The following is a 22,764-nucleotide window of genomic DNA, read 5'->3' on the forward strand; positions in this document are numbered from 1 at the left end:
CAGTCCGGTACCCTCTTCTTTTCCGGCTTTACGTTTTTGGATTTCGATTTCTTTGTTTTGTGTTAATATTACTATTACAGTAATATAAATATTGTTAATATTATTAATATTATTATTACCTATTAGTATTATTATTATTAATATTATTATTATTATTATTAGATATTAATATTATCAGAAATATTATTAAACAGATTTATTTCTAAATCTGAACTTTTAAAACAGAATTATTATTTCGGTTTTTTATATATAATCAGAATTTTTTTTACAAAATAAATCAGATTTACTTTTTTAGAATTATTATTTAAAGTATTATTTAAAATCTGAATTATTATTCTTTATTTAATCAGATATATTATTTTATTCAGAATTATTATAATAATCAGATTATTTTAAATATTCAGAATTATTATTTTATAATAATCAGAATTTTCATTTTATATATATATATATATAATAATCAGAATTATTATTTTACTATTTAAATCCGAATTATTAATCAGATTTATTATTTTATATAATCAGATTTATTATTTTATTTTATCTAAATCAGAATTATTATGTAATAAATAGATTTACTATTTTATTTAGATTAGAATTATTATTTTATATATAATAATCAGATTTATTATTTTAAAATCAGAATTATTAATCTATATTATTAATATTAATCAGAATTATTACTTTATATAAATCAGAATTTTAGTAATAATACTTATAATATTTTGGTAAAATCAGTAATATTATTATAATAATATATAAAAATCAGTATTTATTTTTACTCACTTATTTATAAATAAATTGACATGTATTTCATTAAATACAAAATATAAAAATGAGACATATGATTGTTATTTTAGAAATGTTAATATTATTCTATACATGCCTTATTATTTAAATAAATTCTCAATATTTAACGAATCCTCAAAATTAATAGGGTAAATCTCTTGTGCACATTCTCTTGGGCAATCTCTTGATTTAAGCTTTTCCAAGAAAAACGCAACGCAACCTAAGGTGAGTATACATGACCCATTTTCTATTTTATCACATTTTGGGTGCTGTATGCATTTCTATATCAAACACACTATGTTAAACATTTTTGCACCCTCAATCCACATTTCATGTGAATCTATTTGACTCATGTTAATCACGTTATGGTACTGTTAAACATTTATGACTGTGTGTTCATTAACTTTGTAAGCCTCCCCTAACAATGGCAGCGCTGTAGGTTGAGAAACGCCCCTCCCATAATATTATGGGTATTGTTAGGTTTATTCTATGTTACTCATGTTACCACCCTTCTAGGGTAGGCTATGTTAATTGCGTTAAACTTTGGTTTGAACACATAGATTTCATCGTTACGAGTATAACTGTTAATATGAAATCATGTAGTCACGTGGATTTGAGCATGTTAAACTATTTCAAACATATTATACTATATTCAAACTTGTATACTCGCCAACATGTTTTGTTGACTTTATTTTAAATGCATACTGCAGGATGAGGAAGTCAAGATTTGAAGAAATGAATAGGATGGCCTAGAAACCCACTTTTGAAATAAACTATGTTTAATGTTTGTTATTTCCTTTTATGACAATGTATGAAACTTTGCAATTTTAATAAATGAAATTTAATTATATTGTCACATGTAGTGTTATGATGTTTTGAGCAATTTGTTCGTCTCATCCCGATGCTTCCCTCTATTCTTTTGGACTTCTAATATACAAGCCTTTCCTAAGGCTAACACAATACACACATGGAAGCTGTGAAGACACTCATGTAACACAATCGAAATGAGTCATCAAAACAGGGGTGATTCCCATATTTGGTGATGATTTTCATTCAGCTCAAATTTGATTTTTGCACGAAACCTACCCTCAAGTTAGGAGTGACATCCAAACCTTGATGGGAGTTTCCATTTCATATTCTAGTGGACCCTCATCTTTGGATGAGTACCAACCACATCAGGGTACGATGTTATCAAGTTAGAGGTGAAACTCGCATCTTGTTAACTAGTCCCATTCCTTGATTTTCGATCTCGCCAAAGTTTCGATTTTCCCAATCGATTAAGGACGTGTAGTAACTGGAAGGACAAATATCGTTAGTCGCTCCTCGATGAGAGTATTTGTCTATTAGGCCAAAGCACGTCTCCTTAATTCGAAAAGGATTTCGATTCACTTTGGAATAGTCTTATGTTACGTTCCGTGACAATCCATGTTTTTATGATAAATCTCTTTTATGCTATCTCAATTTTCATGTGTTTTACATTTGTACGTTATATCATTTCAATTTAATACATGCATACTAATATGTTTTTATGATAAATCTCTTTTATGCTATCTTGTTAACTAAGTATGTCATGTGAATTGTTCTAAATTTTATGTTAATACTCATATTCCCAAGTTTATCATCAAGATAGGAGTGATTTCCTTACCTTGACGATTAGCTTCGCACAATTTTCAACTTCACTAATGAGCTAGGGGTGATTTCCTTACCACAGAGGTAGTTACCAACTCTTTTTTTTTTTCGTTCTCAATGAAACTTTATATTTGAGCGTTACGTCCATTTCAAGCTTGTAAACACGAATAGCACTATCTTCGCAATCTAAAACAAATAATAATAAACGAACTAAATTTATGATGCTTTCATTATCTATGTTACACTACGTGAAAACTCATATTATGCTATGTGGAATTATTTGAAAACTATATGCTATGTGAAACTATATGCTATGTGATGCGTTTACAAAAACAATTTATTTAAATAAAACATTATGATCAAGTCTCGTCTATTCTTTGTTTTAAATCGCTAGATGTCGTCATCTCGTCAACAACTTTTATTTACGCCTTCAACATACCTCACATTTCAAAATTTCCATTTTAGCCAAACAATTCAGCAAGAATGCCATTTTTTTTCTCGAAAGTCTTTCTCTTAGATTTCGAGGACGAAATCTCCTAAAGTAGGGGAGACTGTAACATTCATCAAAAACGGAAATCTAAAATCCGACCCGTTTTAAAAAGACGGATCCTAAACTTTTAAACCTCGGAAATTTTTGCGCGAAATAAATAACCATTGAAGTAGTTATTATTATTATTACTATTATTATTATTATTATTATTATTATTATTATTATTATTATTATTATTATTATTATTTTTCAATTAAAACCTATTAATTTCAATATAGTTATCCATTATCTATTTATCAAAAGAAAGAAATAGTAATATAGTAGTACATGGCACTAATAAAATGATTATAGGATATGGACGTATACACAATGAGTGTCATATTTTAAGGAAACTATTAGAAATTATTTACCAATATTATATTACTATAATATAATATAATATAATATAATATAATATAATGAGTGCCATTCATTCAAATTATATACTAACAACATAATTTCTTTTTTTTTTTGTAAAACCATTTGCCACCCAAGAAAAGTCAACATATAGTCACCCATGACCTTCGATTTGGCTGTGTTTCCCTTTTGTGAGACTAGAAGGTATGGGGGCCGGCTTGGCCCGGCGCCGGACCCCCACACCGCCCCCCTCTTCCGGCTTCCGTCACAAACGGCGACCCACAGCCGGGTCCGCCGGGCCTCCTTCTTCCTTTTCCTCTCACATATACCTATACATATATACATATATATACATAAAGGGGTTCATCCCCCACCCCACTAGGTCCATCCCCTCCAAGCCACTCCTACGTGGCGCCTATGTGGCGGCTCATCCCCTCCAACCCCATCCAAACCATACCTTCTAGTCTGAGAGCTTTCTAAATGATTTTTAGTTTCCTTCTTACCTCTGTCACGATCAACTAGCTGTGTTCCTTCTTTAATGGGATTGGCCATGATTTACGTAATGGAAGTTTCCATCTCCACGAATCATGAACCTGGACATTTTTTTTAACCAACATTTTTTTTAACCAAAGAAAACATGTACAATTTCTGTTACGAAGGTTTCCAAAAGACGAAACGCCATTATAAATACGGCATCTGGTTGGTCCGAGTAACCCACACACAATCGCAAACATCTTTTTGAATATCGTGGCACTTCGCCGGACTTCGAAACTCGTCGGAGAGCACCTTCTACGCGTAAGCTGCACATCGTCGGAGTCGGAATGTTCGCCGGAGTAATCGCGACCTCATCGGAGTAACCAAGTTCGTCGGAGTTCACAACGAAGACTGTTTGGGCATCGTTATCACCGAATTCGCAGGAGTGTCACGACGAAACCGCATAAGATCGTTTCGGTATATATTTTCTTGTTTTATTTGGTTTCGTTTAAACCTTCTAGGGATATATTTTGCCTATTCGTTTTGTTTAAATCTTCTGTAATATCCTTTTAGTATTATATATATATAATAACTATCATATTAGTCTTCTTTTTATGTCCATATCAACTTTCAAGGCATATCGATTTTGTTAGTAAAATTAGGAAGTTTATTGTTATTTAGAGCACTCATCCTTTTAAGTAAATGTTAGAAGTTAATATCATCCTTTTTTTTTCACCTTACATTTTTGTATTAAAAGAAATGAGGCTTTGTGATTTGGTTTCTTGTTTCTGTTCGGCTAGGCTTATGTTCTAGCAAAGAAGAAGACAACATTTATTTAAATTCTTTTCTTTTAGAAACCCTTTACAAACCCTAAAGTTATAAAAAAAAAAGAAATATTCTTTTCTCTTTTAAACTCTAAAAATAATTAACCTTTTCAGTTCATTTTTATAAAATGATCTCTCAATCTATTTAGGACTCAAATAACTAGCAAGTTATTTTAACCATTTTATTTTCTTTATTCACTTTATTTTATTTTATAACACTAATATTAGTAACGAGTAAATGCATAAATAACTATTATGCAAATCACAAAGATTAGGATATTTAATTAAACTTATAGTAATCACCTCTCGTGTGGTATTTCATACTTAGGTTAATCGCTCTCGTTCATTCTCTTGGAATTCTCAACTCTTTACTCGTGCGTATTTACAAGAAATCGCAATGCAACCAATGTGAGTATACATGACTCATTTTCTATTTTATCACATTTTGGGTGCTGTATGCATTTCTATATCAAACACACTATGTTAAACATTTTTGCACCCTCAATCCACATTTCATGTGAATCTATTTGACTCATGTTAATCACGTTATGCTACTGTTAAACATTTATGACTGTGTGTTCATTAACTTTGTAAGCCTCCCCTAACAATGACAGCGCTGTAGGTTGAGAAACGCCCTTCCCAAAATATTATGGGTATTGTTAGGTTTATACTATGTTACTCATTTACCACCCTTCTAGGGTTAGGCTATGTTAATTGCGTTAAACTTTGGTTTGAACACATAGATTTCATCGTTACGAGTATAACTGTTAATATGAAATCATATAGTCACGTGAATTTGAGCATGTTAAACTATTTCAAACATATTATACTATATTCAAACTTGTATACTCGCCAACATGTTTTGTTGACTTTATTTTAAATGCATACTGCAGGGTGAGGAAGTCAAGATTTGAAGAAATGAATAGGATGGCCTAGAAACCCACTTTTGAAATAAACTATGTTTAATGTTTGTTATTTCCTTTTATGACAATGTATGAAATTTTGCAATTTTAATAAATGAAATTTAATTATATTGTCACAGGTAGTGTTATGATGTTTTGATCAATTTGTTCGTCTCATCCCGATGTTTCCGCCATCGGTTGGGGTGTGACAGATTAGTATGCATTTCCGCCAGATTGGTATCAGAGCCATAACTATAGGGAATTAGGAAAAGTAGGAATGCTTTTACCTAGTCTGTAGTTTAGGAGCTTTCTCATTTATTTGCTGTTTAAGACAATATTCCCTTCTCTCTTCCTTGCTTCCCTCTATTCTTTTGGACTTCTAATATACAAGCCTTTCCTAAGGCTAACACAATACACACATGGAAGCTGTGAAGACACTCATGTAACACAATCGAAATGAGTCATCAAAACAGGGGTGATTCCCATATTTGGTGATGATTTTCATTCAGCTTAAATTTGCTTTTTGCACGAAACCTACCCTCAAGTTAGGAGTGACATCCATACCTTGATGGGAATTTCCATTTCATATTCTAGTGGACCCTCATCTTTGGATGAGTACCAACCACATCAGGGTACGATGTTATCAAGTTAGAGGTGAAACTCGCATCTTGTTAACTAGTCCCATTCCTTGATTTTCGATCTCGCTAAAGTTTCGATTTTCCCAATCGATTAAGGACGTGTAGTAACTGGAAGGACAAATATCGTTAGTCGCTCCTCGATGAGAGTATTTGTCTATTAGGCCAAAGCACGTCTCCTTAATTCGAAAAGGATTTCGATTCACTTTGGAATAGTCTTATGTTACGTTCCGTGACAATCCACATTTTTATGATAAATCTCTTTTTGTGTTATCTCAATTATCATGTGATTTACATTTGAGCGTTATCTTCATTTCAAGTTTGGGAACACGAATCACGTTATTATCGCAATCTAAAACAATTAATAATTACTCCTTCGTGAACAAACTAAATTTATCTTGTTTTCATTATACATGATATTCTATGTGTAACATCATGTTATTCTATGTGCAATGCTATGTTAATCTATGTGAAACTATTTGACAATTCATGTGAAAAACAATGTGCTATGTGATGCATACATGAAATCAATTTTTCCTAAACAAAAACATTATGATTAAAAGTCTCATCCATTTCTTGTTTTGAATTTCTAGATGTCGTCATCTCGTCAGTACTCTCACTCTCCCAGAAAATCCAAGGCTAACTCTAAAAAGAAAATGCTGACGTTCATGGCAAATCAGATTGCCAGAATCGTGCCAAAGATAGTGTCTGAGATTCAAGCCTCCAGCACTCCCAATCATTCTGGCAATTCTCGCGTAGTACAGCCTAAACCAGTCTCGTTCAACTACAAACACTTCACTGCCTGTAACCCCAAAACTTTCACTAGGAAGGATGGTGTGACTGCCATGTTGGAATGGTTTGACAACATGGAAGTCACATTCATAAATAGTGAATGCCCAGAGGAGCTCAAGGTGCGAAGTGCCACTGGTGTTTTCCAATCCAGGGCACTAGACTGGTGGACTAACGAGAGAAACATTCGATCCAATGAGCTAGCTTACGCGTTGTCTTGGGAAGAGCTCAGGCAGCTTATGATGGAGGAATTATGCCCTCCTCATGAGCAGCAGAAGTTAGAAGAAGAGTTTTGGACCCTCAAACAAGTTGGGGATGAAAACCTTGCATACACTACCCGGTTCAAGCAGTTGTGTTTTATCGTGCCTCATTTGGTGTTGACCACAGAACGCACCATTCGGAAATATATTAATGGGTTGCCTCCTACGATGCGTGATACCATCGAAGCAGCCAAACTTGACAACATCGAGGCTGTCTATCGTCTAGCAGCTAGCCTAAACAACAATCGCATTCACGATAAACAAGTTGCAACATCCACCAAGATAGCCAACCAGATTACCACTGACACTGAAGCCCAAGCAAGTGGCAGCGAAGGCAGGAAACGAAAGTTCCAACACCAAGAGTCAGTCAACAAAATACGCGCATGCTACAAGTGTGGAGACACTACACACCTTCGCCCACAATGTCCTCTATGGAATCAAGAACGACAACAAACCCAAGACGACAACGAAGTCACTGATGGTACGCTTTTTCTTTAACAACCCTATTACCTCGATACTCGCGTAAGGATTTGTATTTGTTAAATTTGAATCTATGTTAAACTGTACTCACTCGAAACTCCCCAAGTCATTCCTAGTCAAAATTTCTGATGGCAAGTCCATCACTGTTGATTTTACGTTTCTCGTTATTACTTCCTCGCACTCAACATCCATGTTGTGACCATTACTTTACTCTTCGTTCAGTCCTTTCTCTTTAAGATTTCGAGGACGAAATCTCCTAAAGTAGGGGAGACTGTGACACCTCGTATTTTCAATCTTTCCATTTTTGGCAAGTCTACTTGTACTTTCTATTTTTGTAATTTGTACCTTTGTGGTATTTGGTTTTATTCCCAAATTGTACTCGAGACTTGAAATCATAATGAAAGTGCATTATTTTATTCATATTTGTGTTTGAATACTATGTATCGTCAAAACAATTAAAAATATGTTGAAACTATGTTAAACACGTAAAAACAGTGAAAATACATCTTAATCTCAGCTCTCAAATTCATCACTGCCAAGAGATTACCCTAAGCCGTACAAAAATCGGGAATTTATACGTTAATTCGGTAAAAATATCAAAATTTGGGTTAAAATAATTTTTATATTATTTTATTAATATTTTAAATAAGTAAACTAATAATTAAAATTAAATAAATAAATGTTTTAAACTGAATTTTTAATGATTTTGTTGGTTTTGGTTAGTTAAACTAACTCAGTTAGTGAAAACCCAGTTAAATCAGCTAACTAGGTTAATTTTATCAAAGGGCAGCACTAACTGAGTTAGAAAACTCAGTTAGTGACTAACCCAGTTAGTCAGACTAACTGTTAGTAAAAAAGGGGGGTTGAACCGCGCGGAACAAGGATCGAACTCGGGACGTCTCGCTTAACAAACAAACGACTAACCACTCGGCCGGGCATGCCACATCCGGCATATCTTGAACCCGAATTATATTTAACGTCAAATTAACTTCGCTGAATTTAAATAAAACCGCCAAACTGATCATCTTCTCCGACTGTTGAGTTGATGATCGGAACTCGACCTTTCATGGTCGTAACTGTCACCCTGCATTCCTTTATATATCGATCAAACCTCAACACTTGATCGTTCCTTTCACTCTCGATCCCCGAAACGAGCAACGAACGATCTTTCACGTCGGGAACCTTCGACCACCACCTTCGCCGCCGGAAACCACCACCCACCGCCGTCTGCCGCCTCCTGCCACCAGTCCGGTACCCTCTTCTTTTCCGGCTTTACGTTTTTGGATTTCGATTTCTTTGTTTTGTGTTAATATTACTATTACAGTAATATAAATATTGTTAATATTATTAATATTATTATTACCTATTAGTATTATTATTATTAATATTATTATTATTATTATTAGATATTAATATTATCAGAAATATTATTAAACAGATTTATTTCTAAATCTGAACTTTTAAAACAGAATTATTATTTCGGTTTTTTATATATAATCAGAATTTTTTTTACAAAATAAATCAGATTTACTTTTTTAGAATTATTATTTAAAGTATTATTTAAAATCTGAATTATTATTCTTTATTTAATCAGATATATTATTTTATTCAGAATTATTATAATAATCAGATTATTTTAAATATTCAGAATTATTATTTTATAATAATCAGAATTTTCATTTTATATATATATATATATATATATATATATATATATAATAATCAGAATTATTATTTTACTATTTAAATCCGAATTATTAATCAGATTTATTATTTTATATAATCAGATTTATTATTTTATTTTATCTAAATCAGAATTATTATGTAATAAATAGATTTACTATTTTATTTAGATCAGAATTATTATTTTATATATAATAATCAGATTTATTATTTTAAAATCAGAATTATTAATCTATATTATTAATATTAATCAGAATTATTACTTTATATAAATCAGAATTTTAGTAATAATACTTATAATATTTTGGTAAAATCAGTAATATTATTATAATAATATATAAAAATCAGTATTTATTTTTACTCACTTATTTATAAATAAATTGACATGTATTTCATTAAATACAAAATATAAAAATGAGACATATGATTGTTATTTTAGAAATGTTAATATTATTCTATACATGCCTTATTATTTAAATAAATTCCCAATATTTAACGAATCCTCAAAATTAATAGGGTAAATCTCTTGTGCACATTCTCTTGGGCAATCACTTGATTTAAGCTTTTCCAAGAAAAACGCAACGCAACCTAAGGTGAGTATACATGACCCATTTTCTATTTTATCACATTTTGGGTGCTGTATGCATTTCTATATCAAACACACTATGTTAAACATTTTTGCACCCTCAATCCACATTTCATGTGAATCTATTTGACTCATGTTAATCACGTTATGCTACTGTTAAACATTTATGACTGTGTGTTCATTAACTTTGTAAGCCTCCCCTAACAATGGCAGCGCTGTAGGTTGAGAAACGCCCATCCCATAATATTATGGGTATTGTTAGGTTTATTCTATGTTACTCATGTTACCACCCTTCTAGGGTAGGCTATGTTAATTGCGTTAAACTTTGGTTTGAACACATAGATTTCATCGTTACGAGTATAACTGTTAATATGAAATCATGTAGTCACGTGGATTTGAGCATGTTAAACTATTTCAAACATATTATACTATATTCAAACTTGTATACTCGCCAACATGTTTTGTTGACTTTATTTTAAATGCATACTGCAGGATGAGGAAGTCAAGATTTGAAGAAATGAATAGGATGGCCTAGAAACCCACTTTTGAAATAAACTATGTTTAATGTTTGTTATTTCCTTTTATGACAATGTATGAAACTTTGCAATTTTAATAAATGAAATTTAATTATATTGTCACATGTAGTGTTATGATGTTTTGAGCAATTTGTTCGTCTCATCCCGATGTTTCCGCCATCGGTTGGGGTGTGACACAAGATTTCAAGTTGTGTTTTTAATAAAAAGATGTCATCCAGTACTGAAGGGTTTGAATAATGTGTTTTATCCTTGATAAGAATACATGGTTCAAAGGCTCGCTTTTATTAGTGTCTTCTGTGAAGTCCAGTATGGATCTTTACGCTTTGGTTGTCATGTGATCTAAACTTGAAGTCTTAGTTTGATGTTAAACAATGACGGTTGTATTATTTTGAAAACTAACTATGGATGAACATCTTGGTTTTATCATATAGTTGTTTGTTATGGTAGAATGCAATGGTATTAAACAAGTCACACTAAATCACGCTTCCGCAAAAGTCAGGGTGTGACACAACTCTCTACAAATCCGCCGCCGACAACACCGCCATAGCTCTCATCATCGGTTGCTAATTCTCACTCTCTCTTCTAGGGTTTCAATTTCTGTTTCAACCTAATGACTACTTCATCTTCATCTGATCCAGTGATGAAATCGGAAGGTAGTGCTAGCGACAGCGCCGATTACCAGCAACAGTTGATGGTGAAGAAAACGAAGGAGATGAGAGAGAAAACAGAAGCGGATGAGAGAGAGAGAGAGAGGGAGAGAGAGAATGAAGAGGAACGTAGACTTTGACGAACGGAGGCTGTTTTTGGTTAGGGCAGCGACGAGAGCTGGATTCTGGTACATGGCGAACTTTGTGGCCGGATTAGGTGAGTCCTTTCTTCCTCCTGCCTTCATTGGTGGAACGTTTTGCGTTGATTTGTGATTTGGTGAGTTAGGGTTTAGGGTTTGTTCTATTGTTCCGCCATTGATGAAGCTTTTTGAGTTCTTAGGTTCAAGTAGGAGACTGAAGAGTTTTTTTTATAACTGAGTGGGTAATTTACTCATTAATATATCTACAAAGATATGGGTAATTCCGTAACATATAATCTTGATTTTTAGGATAACTTTGATGTTCGATTACTAATGTTTGTATTGGAAGGAAGAATCAATAGCATGTGTTTCTGACCGATTTTCTGGATTAGCACTCCATTGTCGCTGTTACCAGTGTAACCGGTGTCCCTCTGCTGCTGCATCCATCTCGATCGAGAAAGAGAAATGAAGAAGAAGAAAGTGGAAGGAGAGTTTCTAAGGCGGTGGTGGCGGCAGGAGGGTGGTTGCGGTGGTAGGTGGGTGGTGGTCGGGTGGTTGCGGTGGTGGGTGGTTAGAGTGAGAAAGATTATAGAGACAGAGAGAGAATGTATGTATTTGTTTAATATATAAACAAAATTCTTTTATTTATTATTTTTTATAATTGTTTATTTTATTAATTAAAGTAAAATGACCAAAATACCCTTATATAGGGATCATTAGGACAAATTTAACCATAAAAAATAACTGAGTTAGGGCTAAAGGACATAACTTGCAAGAGTTTACAAATATCGAGTACATTTTCTATAATTTTTGAAGATAAATGACACTTTGCAATATAGTGTGAGCATAAATGACGAATTTTGTAATTTACTCCATAATTTTATAAATTCAAAATTAGTTTCATGTTTTTCTTATTCCACCCTTTTAAATATCATTTTATAATTTTAAAAATATTTATTACTAATGATTTAATATTTTTTTAATAATATATATCTTTCAAAAGTTTATTACTAATAATTTAATATTTTTTATTAAATACAAGAATACACAAGTTTTTAACCTAGTTTTTTTAATAAAGATACAAATAAAAAAAGTGATCTAAGACCCTATGTAGTGGGGCGTTTTTTTTAAAAAAAAATTCAAAAAAAACGCTTGAAAACGCCCATGTACCATTACATGGGGCGTTTTTTTAAGCAAAAAATCAAAAAAAACCCCTTTGGCGTTTTATAAACCACGCCCAACACCCTTAGCCTTTGTCCAATCAGATTTCATCTCCCTTGTCCTATCCAATAAGATTTTTTCTTTTTTTTTCTTTTTTTTTATTTAATGCCCCAATAATGCCCAATAATGCCCCATCTCCACTACACCCATTTTTCTAAAACGCCCAATAATGCCCCTTTGCTGACTGGACCGCCACGTGGCGTAAAATGCCCACACTTGGGGGCATTATTTTCCCCTTCCACTACACATGGTCTAATCCTTGTTATGTATTTCACAATTTAAAAAATTCTCATCGTTCACATATCACGAAGACACATTTCTCAACAAGTTGTCTACAAAACCCAAAAACATAATAAACGATTAAAACAAATCCAATTCAAACAAAAAATAACAAGGGCAACTTCGTCATTTCCAACAAATATAACGTTATCTTACTTTTGGAACCCGAGATCATTCAAAATTCTAAATCTCGTTTAATACAGCCTCTCTCAGTCTATACTATACATACACAAATTTGTATCTATAGCCCTACACCTACACCTCTACACCTCTACAAGCACACACATCAGTGTGTATTGCTGTGTCTTCTGCAACACAATCCCCAAAACACTCAACATTTGTCATTTGTGCATATTTGAAGCCAAAAATCACAGTTTCTGTAGCGATTTTTGAAGAATTTTTTGAAGATTTTTTGAGAATGGAGGTTGATATGGAGGATGATAACAGTAGCGGCGGTGATACGGCGGTTGAGTTCACGTTTACGGCGGTGGAAATCGATATCGATTACGAGTTTGAAGCGGCGAGGTTTTTTGATTTTACGAGAACGGAGACGATCGATGAAGCTCGTGAAGCGGAGATGTGGTTTGAGTCGGTTGGAAGCTATCCGCCTTCGCGTAAGTTGTTGAAATCTGTTGAAATTGATAGTTTATGTTTTCGGTTTTTGATGAATGATGATTGAGGAGTTGTTGTTTTAGGTTTTTAGATGATTTTGTTAGTGATGAATGTGTTTATGTTGATAATTTTTTATTGAGTAGTTGTTTTAGGTTTTTAGATGATTTTTTTTTACTGATGAACGTGTTTACATTGCTAATTTGAGTAGTTATTTTTAGGATTTTAGCTGATTTTGTTACTGATAAATGTGTTTATATTGCTAATCTGAGTAGTTATTTTTAGGATTTTAGCTGATTTTGTTACTGATAAATGTGTTTATATTGCTAATCTGAGTAGTTATTTTTAGGATTTTAGCTGATTTTGTTACTGATAAATGTGTTTATATTGCTAATCTGAGTAGTTATTTTTAGGATTTTAGCTGATTTTGTCACTGATAAATGTGTTTGCATTGCTAATTTGAGTAGTAATTTTAGGATTTTAGCTGCTTTTGTTACTGATAACTGTGTTTACATCGCTAATTTTGAGTAGTTAATTTAGGATGTTACCGATAAATGTGATTACATTGCTAATTTGAGTAGTTATTTTAGGATTTTAGATGATTTTCTTACTGATAAATGTGATTACGTTGCTAATTTGAGTAGTTATTTTAGGTTTTTAGCTGATTCTGTTACTGATAAATGTGTTTATGTCGCGAATTTATGCTTCCGCTTTTTGACAATTGAGTAGTTGTTTTAGGTTTTTAGTTGATTTTGTTACCGATGAATGTGTTTTCATTGCTAGTTTATGCTTCTGGTTTATGATGGTTGAGTGGTTGTTTTAGGTTTTTAGATTGTTATTTTACTGATGAATGTGTTTACATTGCTAAACTACGCTTCTGATTTTTGATGACTGAGCTGGTATTTTTAGGTTTTTAGCTGATTTTTTACTGATAGATGTTTTTACATTGCTAATATGTGCTTCTGTTTTTTTGATGATTGAGTAGTTCTTTTTAGGTTTAATTTATGCTTCTGGTGTTTGATGGTTGAGTAGTTATTTTAGTATTTGCTGGTGATTGTTATTATATGATCTCGATCATTTTGTCGCACCTGTGAAATTGGGGGAAGAAAAGAAGAACTTAAGATAAGGCAAAATATATAAAAAAATGTGTATACTTATATATGAATAGGTGACCTAATGTTTGACTTTTGAGGTCAATCAATGGATTTGCTGTATGATAAATTCAACAAAAAACATTGGTTCCTATATCAAATTTGTGAAAATGCTACAAACAAACAGTTTAGGCTAAATGTAGTAAAACATTAAGGTCAATTTTGATTATGAAAATCTCGGGTTGACCATAAAAGTCTAAACGTATACATTAATCTGCAGTGAAGTGGTGTTGGTACTTAATACTATAATAATTGTAATGATGGTTGAAAAGTATTACAATCCAGGTGGAAAATATGCTAATAATAGAAATCTGCGCTCATTTGTTGTGGGGTAAACCCTTGCATTGGCTCAGGCTCTGCTTCATGCAGCTCCATGTTAAGTAACATTGTCTTATATTTGTGGTCCATATTGTGACTGCAGAAAATACACAGAGTATTGCATAATGCATATGTCAAGTGGTCCTGCTAACCCATTATTACATGAGATGTTACTGTCCCAAAGCATTTTCGAGGTCTCTTCAATTGTGGTTATTTGATTGTTATATTTGTCTTATGGTTTGCATGTGCCTTTTTACACTGCATTCGTTTTGATAGTAATTTGATTTGTTTGTCGTTTCATAATATGACAAATTAATTAAGCATTATTTTGTTTGGTTTGTGGCTGAAAAGCATATGTTTTATACACCATTGCATCAATGCATCCTCCAACTACTGACATCACCTGTTAGTTATCATATTTACATTACATATGTATCATGATTTGAGATTCGTAGTACACAGGCTGCAGTGAAACATGCATACCGAAGCGTCATGTTTGAATCACCTAATTCCACTGGGACACCTCTCTGCATCTACAAAAAGAGCAGGAACAAATTATCTTTGAATATCAATAAAACAAAACAGGCAATCATAACAAAAACAGAGTGATGCGCAAAATCAGACCGTAGTCTTCTAATGCCGATTTATTTCAGTCTCCTCTTCGCTTAGTCGTGATGATTTCCTTTTGGAAAATTAATTTGATTGTGATTCTCACATGCCCACCATGTTTTAGAATCTTAAGTCATTCAAGATAATGTGACTTTTATTACTGATCTATGCAGTTAATATCGGTTATCGGTCCCCATGTAAAATATCGGTACAGATATATCGGCGATATTTAACTGATAAATCACCAATTTTCCCGATATTAGTACCTTTCTTCTTAGTTCAACCATCTGTCTTTTTTCTTATTGCTGCTGTTACTGTTTGAAGTCTTAATTATTAATTGTTAGTGTTAAACGTTGTGTTTCAAGTCTTAATCAGTTCCTACTTGCTACAATTGTTAGTGTTTTGCAAGCTGCAAAAGGTTAATTTGTTAATGGTAGGAGAGTATACTGAACTGTTAGTGTTAAATTGCTATGTATATAAATTCTGCATGATATTAAAACTACCAATATCCCACTGCGATAATCTATATCTCAAATATCGGTCCTTACCCGATATCCGATTTTTTACCGCATTAACTGCATAGCTTATAAATAAAACTAGTATTTGTAGTGAAAGAATGCCCTTCTGCTAAAAGTTATCGTAAGCATGACCTCAATCTTTGCTAATTTGTGCATATAATTTTGATTTCAGCATTTGCCGTCAGGTTACTTTCAAGAGGAAAAAGTGAAAACTCCAACGGTTCTACAATATCAAAAGGTTTTGATAATGCAAATCACTCGGATAGTGGCTCTGATCGAGCACCAGACGATTCTACGATGGCTATGAGCAACACAGGTATTAACTAGACTACTAACCACTTCTGCATATCCCATCTTGTAGGGGTGTGCACTGTTCGGTTTAGGGTAAAACCAAAACCAAAACCGTAACCGAAACGTATGGTTTTCGGTTTTTAAAAACGTTCGGTTTCGGTTTTTTCAGTTTTTGCAATGGTTCGGTTCAGTTATTCTGTTTTTTGGAACAAATTCCGTAAGATTAAAAACTAAAAATATAATCCAAGATTTAAGAATCTTTCTTGGAAGTTTACGTTTAAATTAACATATTTAACCTTTCTAGTCAATATTGTTCACACAAACAATCTATTTTTTTGTTTCTCCAAATTTTTTAATACATTTTTTTTTATAATACTTTGAAAATCATTTAATCTTTATTTTAAATTTTGTTATTTCTTGTAGGCAATGGATCAATCATTTCAAAGATAAATAAACATTTTAATTTTCATATTATAAATACTTAACATATAAGAATAAAGTTAATAATTCCTAAATCAAGATATAACAAACATTAAAAAAATGATATTTAGGTTATTCGGTTTGGTTTTTTTCGGTTTCCATAAAATGCAAAACCGTAACCGAACCGTAAGTTTCGGTTGGTTGGTTCGGTTTTTTTTTTTGGTTTTTTGTGCGGTTCGTTTTTTTTTGGATCGGTTAAATCGGTTTTTTTCCGGTTTCGGTTCGGTTTTTTTCGGTTTCCTGCTCACCCCTACCATCTTGTACTTGTTCACTGTTAAGAGCATTGAATTATTGTATTGTATATTTGTATGTATGTATGATATAAGATGTCATTGACTATATGTTCTGCTGATATTTGTTCAGATGGTGATGTGGCGAACAGGGGAGTTCGTTTGGACTTGAAGGGTTACTATCTACAAGCATCCCAGAAGCAACATACTAACGGCTTTATACCAAAAGATAGCACAAGAAACACCAATTATAATTATAAATCTAAAACAAAATCAAGTTGGAAGCCATCGTTACCAAGGATCTCAACGTTGATGAAACCTACAGCAAGTCAATTGGCTAAACAAAATCAGGAGCGTTTAATAGACCATTTCAGGTACTTACTGATACATGCTATCATCATGAATTGAAACACACTCTTTGAGAGAAGAAGTAATATGATTTTGTGAATGAATATATATTACATCAAATCCTACTTTTGTTGTAGGGTGAATCGTAACGCCAATTTTGAAATATTGCATCAAACCCTGCTATTATTTCGGGTGTGAGTCTGTCCAAGCTATAGGTGCACAAATCAGTTATTTTGAGAAACTGGTTCGGTTAACGAACCGAACCAAACCGGCGGTTAATTTTCAAAAAAAAGTTGGTTACTGTTTTAAGCGGTTCGGTTAATAACTTTTTTTTTTCTCATTTTTTGGGCTATTCACATTAACCGGTTTGGTTTATAACCATTTTTCCCGGTTAATTAACCGATTTTTTTTCCTTTTTTTTAATTTTTCGTTACGTTACGAACCTACGGCTAAAAAGAGCAACTGATTAGTTACTCAATCGGTTATTAACCGGTTACGGTTTCGGTTATTTAAGCGGGTATTAACATTTATCATTGTGTGTTAGATTTCAAAAACCGGCAAACACTTCTTCGGTAGTCGAAAGTCAAGCTGCCAAAAGACAAAAGATCGAGGGAGGCCACTTGTTTAAGGTTAGAAGTAATTTATCTTCTCAATTTTTGTTCTCTTTTTTGATTCTGCATAACAGTTTTAAAACTCACTATTGGTTTAACAGGTCACCGACACAAAGCAACAAACTAATTTTGTCCACAAGGCACCAAAAAAGGTCAGTTTCTATTCAGTGGTTCATTCACTTCGTTTATAACATTAAACAATCTTATAAACTTTTTGTTGATGGTCTACAGGAAGGTGCTTTAGACGGTAATTTAGGTCATGGTAGGTTACGAATCACCGTTCCTAGACCTCCTGATCTTGCAACCGCTCAAAGGGCACAAAGAATAAGGTTAAATCCACATCTTGTTATTTTATTCCAATGTTTTGGAAATAAAAATGTTTTTTTTTTTCTAACATTCTTTCAAACTATTTGATTGTTTTGGTATCAGGCAAAAAGGTGATAATGAAAACGAGCACTTGGCATCAAGAGCTTCCGGATTTCGAGCTCGTCCACTCAACAGAAAAGTTCGTACTTACATAACAGTTTCTTTTTTCCCTTATTTGGTTTCAAATATGCTGCAGGTTTTTATATTCACTCTCTCTATATATATTGGTCACCTGCAGATTTTCGAGGCACCTTCATCGTTGCACCAAAAACGAAGCACTCCCCAGTTACCGGAGTTTCAAGTAAGTCGTTGGTTCGTAATTTTTTCTGGGAGTGAAATGCCATTTTCGTCCCTGAGGTTTGGCCAGTTTTGCGACTTTCGTCCAAAGGTTTGTTTTTTCGCATATGGATCCAAAAGGTTTGAAATCTTGCCATTTTCATACGGCTTGATAACTCCATCCATTTCTCTCTGTTAAGTCAGGGGTATTTTTGTTAGCTTAAAGGGGGATTCGGTCTTTTGAATACTTGTACATTATGCTAAATAATTGTACATAAAGTGAAAAAGACTGAAGTGCCTTTTAAGTTAACAAAAAAGACGGAAATACCCCTGACTTAACGAAGAAAAATGGATGGAGTTAACGAGCCGGATGAAAATGGCAAGATTTCAAACCTTTTGGATCCAGACACGGAAAAACAAACCTTTGGAGGAAAGTCGCAAAACTGGCCAAACCTCAGGGACGAAAATGGCATTTTACTCTTTTTTCTGGCAATAATCATTTCTAAATCTGAAAGATTTATATGATGAATAATATTGATACTTGTTACCAGGAGTTTCACTTGAAGACAACTGAGCGGGCTGTACAAAACACTGCTGCTGTACCATCAACTTCAGCATGTTGCAACAATTTAAAGGTTAAAAATCAAAGACAGTTTACATACCAGATTCTTGATATTTTTATTGATATGAATATATGATGAGAGAATATTATCCATAGTCGTCAACAGCGATCGCTATAGCGTATAGGTCAAAGTTCACTACAAGATATGCAGCCATAAATAGCGGGATTTCAGTTTTTTTGTAATATAAATAGCGATTAGATATAGATATAGCTATAGCTGGATTTTATCTATTATACCAGGGTATTTTGATATAATATATATAATTTTTTTTTCTAGTGTATCGCTATTTATAAAATGCCTGGCTTTGAGTGGGATTTTACTGGGTATGCTGTTATCGCTATTTATAAAGTAGCATATAGGTACCTTATAGCTATTTGTCACTATTTGCCATTAACAACCTGATATTATCTAAAAATGTGTATTTTGCAGGCACCACATAAACATAGTATTGCCTTTGGAACAGAAAGTAGCAGTAGAGAGTCTAAAGGGTATTGTTGTAATTTTGCACTTGATTTTTTTATTTGTGATATATACCCCTAATAAATCAACCTAAATATAAATATATATAGTGCTCATTGCCCAGCCGCTCATGCTTGATAAACCGTTGAAACCGACCGAACCACCCATAGCAAAGCAAGTAGCCGAGTTTGAGATTTATACCATTTGGTTTTTAACGGTTTCACGGCTTGACTGACGGTTTGGAACTTGGAATTGACTGTGTAAACCGAACCGGCTGTTTCACCTTTTTTATCTACTTGTTTTTCATTTTTAGAATGCATAATTATGTATGTGTTTTATATTCATGAATCATCTATCTCATTTTAATTTTTCTAATTCAAACCAACGATTTTGAAAGAAAAAGTTCAAACAGCAAAAACGCTAAAACCGGCCAACACACCCAACCTGGACGGTTTTGTTTGTCGTTTCCCGAAACCGTAGCTAGCGTTCTGGCCCAGAATATTCGTCAAAACTGACTGAACTGGACCGTAAACAGCCCTAATCTCAATATTCCTTTTAGAGATAGATGCATCATTTTTCTCTTTTTTTTCTGCCAAAAAATATATGATATGATTTAATAATCTCTCTCTCTTTCAGATCACATGTTTCGGGTGTTCCGAAACAAGAGGATTGTGAAACAATTCACAGATTCAAAGCCCTACCCCTTAACAAGAAGGTATTAGTTTACAATTAGAAATAAGCGTAATTTCTTTATGGTACAAACAAAATTCTAACTAGCACGCTTTTGTGAATGCAGATATTTTCAAGTAAAGGAGATCTAGGAGTTTTTAGAAGCAACAAGAGGGAGACCACGGTCGCCATGGTACGTCGCGTTTTCTTCCATGTTTTCGTACTTTTTAATATTCGACAATGTCGTAGATCATTAAACATTCGTTATTTTTAATCTTTCTTCAAAGGCGTTTAATTTTCAAACCGAAAAACGAGCTCAGCATGCTCCACCAGTTGATCTCTTTAACAAGGTATGTCTATGATTTAAAATGAAGAATATAAGTTTATGTCTAAAACATTGGAAAACGTGTTAACTTTCGGTACATGATTTGTAGCTCTCGTTAGCATCAGAATCTGGTTCGCGGTCATCTAGGCCTCCGTCTATTTTTACAAAGGTTATTCCTAGTCCCCATCCTAATGTTAAAAAAATTTACATTTTTAACTTTTACCAACTTACATGTTATGTTGGCACAAGGGCTCAAAAGAAAACCGAGTATGCTCGTTTCAACAACAAAGTGCGGTGAACACACCAAAACCGGGATCAAAACAGGTTCACTTTGCCAACACGATCACTGAAGGCCCTCCCTTATCAACAATTAGCAGGTAAATATATCTTTTATGTTATCATTTTTATATGTTTATATGTTTTGGACTCTCATAGTTGATTTGGAACAGAAACTCAGGAATACGTTAAAAGTTGGTGCCATTATGGAATCGATGTCGGGCAGGTCTGGATCTAGCAAATCTTGTTAGTCTTTGTGCCGACTACACCATACGACCATTAACGTGTTTATAACGGGTGGAAAGGCAATTTGTACAGCTCCTCCCCAGTGGTTTTCTATTTTTATTACAATGATTAACCATATATCATAGAGGAAGTTGATGCTAGTTTTTTGGTTCGATAAACCGAAAGCCGTGAACCGAATCGGGTCGGGTCGGGTCTAGTGTGTTCCGGTGGCTTCTATAAATTACTAGGTCTTAAAAGGAAATAAAAAAAAACGTAAGATTACATTGAAATGGTATTGAAAGATGCTCTTGAAGGTACACTTATGACTGAATATCTGAAGCATAGAAACAAAACACACGTGCTTTAATCAGCTATGAAAGTTTTGCATTGAGTACTCTTTTGTCCTATTTAATAATGTTCGAAAAAATACAACTACAATTTATATATCGTTAATACATATTTTGTTTATTTTTAAAAAGTATATAGTTATAGAACTAAAGTATAACCACTAAAAAAGAATCTAAAACAACAAAAGTTGAAGATGTATGAAAGGCGACGATGAATATGAACAGCATGTTGGGTTACGGTAGCCTGAAGGAGTTTTGTATTCTTGTTTGTGGGTAACAGCCATGGTTGTAAAAATCCGACTAATCTTCGATTAATCACTAATCGGAGGTTCACCGATTAATTGCTAGGCGGTCATATTCTAGCCAAAATTTGGCGATACGCCGGCTAAATTTCGATCAAACCTTAAAATTCCTTCCAATTACTTAAAAAAATGGGTCAATGAGGGGTTAAAATATGTTTATTTTAGAAAACTGCGTATAAAAATGTGTGTATATAACTAAAAATTACATATAAAAATCTCGATCCGATTAATCACTAGTCGGTACCCCACCGCCGGACGATTCTTACAACACTGGTAACAACATGTTGGGTTACGGGTAGCCCGAAAGGTAGCGAACCGTGGTGGTGCGGTTTGGCATTGACGATGAAGATGTAATGGGATGTGGTGGTTGTTGAATATGTGTGGGCGTGAAGTTTAGTATAAGGGTGGGTATTTTGGTCCATGAGAGGTGATTGACGAGTGAGCCACAAAGGTTTACACACCACATCGGGTGGTGAGAGGTTTGTCGACTTAAAGCTTGGGATCTCCATGTGAATGGAGATCGACATCTGACTCTTGCAACTTGAATCGGGCAAGGATTTTGTCAAGTCGAGTTGTATGTACATCCATTGAGGCAACTAGAGATGGGACATCATAACCGGATAAGCTACATCATTGCCCACGGATCAATAAAATCACCAACGTAGTGAATCGATTTTAGTAAAATAATCAAATAGAAGAACTGGGGTTTTGTTAGCATAGATATCCATTAACCAAGGAAGAGGATATGAGAGTTACACGGGGAAATTGAGATGAGAAAGTAAAACATTTACATAACCCCCAAGTCCCTAACCTCCTTCAATCTAGGGATGGTAATAGGCCGGGTATGGGTTAGGAATGACTAATCTCATACCTATACTCGGTTGCAAAATCTTGTCCCATACCCGGCCCATTACCCGTCGGGTATTTGGCGGGTATTTACCCGTCGAGTATTGGGCATACCCGTGGGTATC

At 33.6% G+C, this 22,764-nt stretch overlaps 1 protein-coding gene and 1 long non-coding RNA gene across 3 annotated transcripts; both read left to right on the top strand.

Annotated features, from left to right (window-relative positions):
* Nucleotides 1-3,964: 3,964 nt before the first annotated feature.
* LOC118486746 lies at nucleotides 3,965-5,544 on the top strand. Its single transcript, XR_004879724.1, has 3 exons — nucleotides 3,965-4,255; nucleotides 4,931-5,010; nucleotides 5,496-5,544. It is a non-coding gene; the product is annotated as an uncharacterized LOC118486746 (long non-coding RNA).
* Nucleotides 5,545-12,949: 7,405 nt separating this feature from the next.
* Nucleotides 12,950-21,434, top strand: LOC110921406 (protein TPX2). 2 transcript variants are annotated; one of them, XR_002582391.2, is made up of 16 exons: nucleotides 12,950-13,374; nucleotides 16,138-16,281; nucleotides 17,100-17,340; nucleotides 17,859-17,943; nucleotides 18,027-18,077; nucleotides 18,157-18,254; nucleotides 18,355-18,430; nucleotides 18,530-18,592; nucleotides 19,119-19,202; nucleotides 19,620-19,678; nucleotides 20,286-20,364; nucleotides 20,446-20,511; nucleotides 20,606-20,668; nucleotides 20,753-20,812; nucleotides 20,903-21,020; nucleotides 21,093-21,434. XR_002582391.2 is itself a non-coding variant. In XM_022165728.2 (16 exons), the coding sequence occupies exons 1-16, from the start codon at nucleotides 13,179-13,181 to the stop codon at nucleotides 21,109-21,111; spliced, it is 1,512 nt and encodes a 503-aa protein (XP_022021420.1). In that variant the 5' UTR covers nucleotides 12,952-13,178; the 3' UTR covers nucleotides 21,112-21,434. The 2 variants fall into 2 exon arrangements, 1 of the variants encoding a protein (XP_022021420.1); XM_022165728.2 differs by having other exon boundaries at nucleotides 12,952-13,374; nucleotides 20,893-21,020.
* Nucleotides 21,435-22,764: the final 1,330 nt, after the last annotated feature.

The sequence above is a fragment of the Helianthus annuus genome, chromosome 2 (genome assembly GCF_002127325.2).
Source record: "Helianthus annuus cultivar XRQ/B chromosome 2, HanXRQr2.0-SUNRISE, whole genome shotgun sequence".
NCBI lineage: Eukaryota > Viridiplantae > Streptophyta > Magnoliopsida > Asterales > Asteraceae > Helianthus > Helianthus annuus.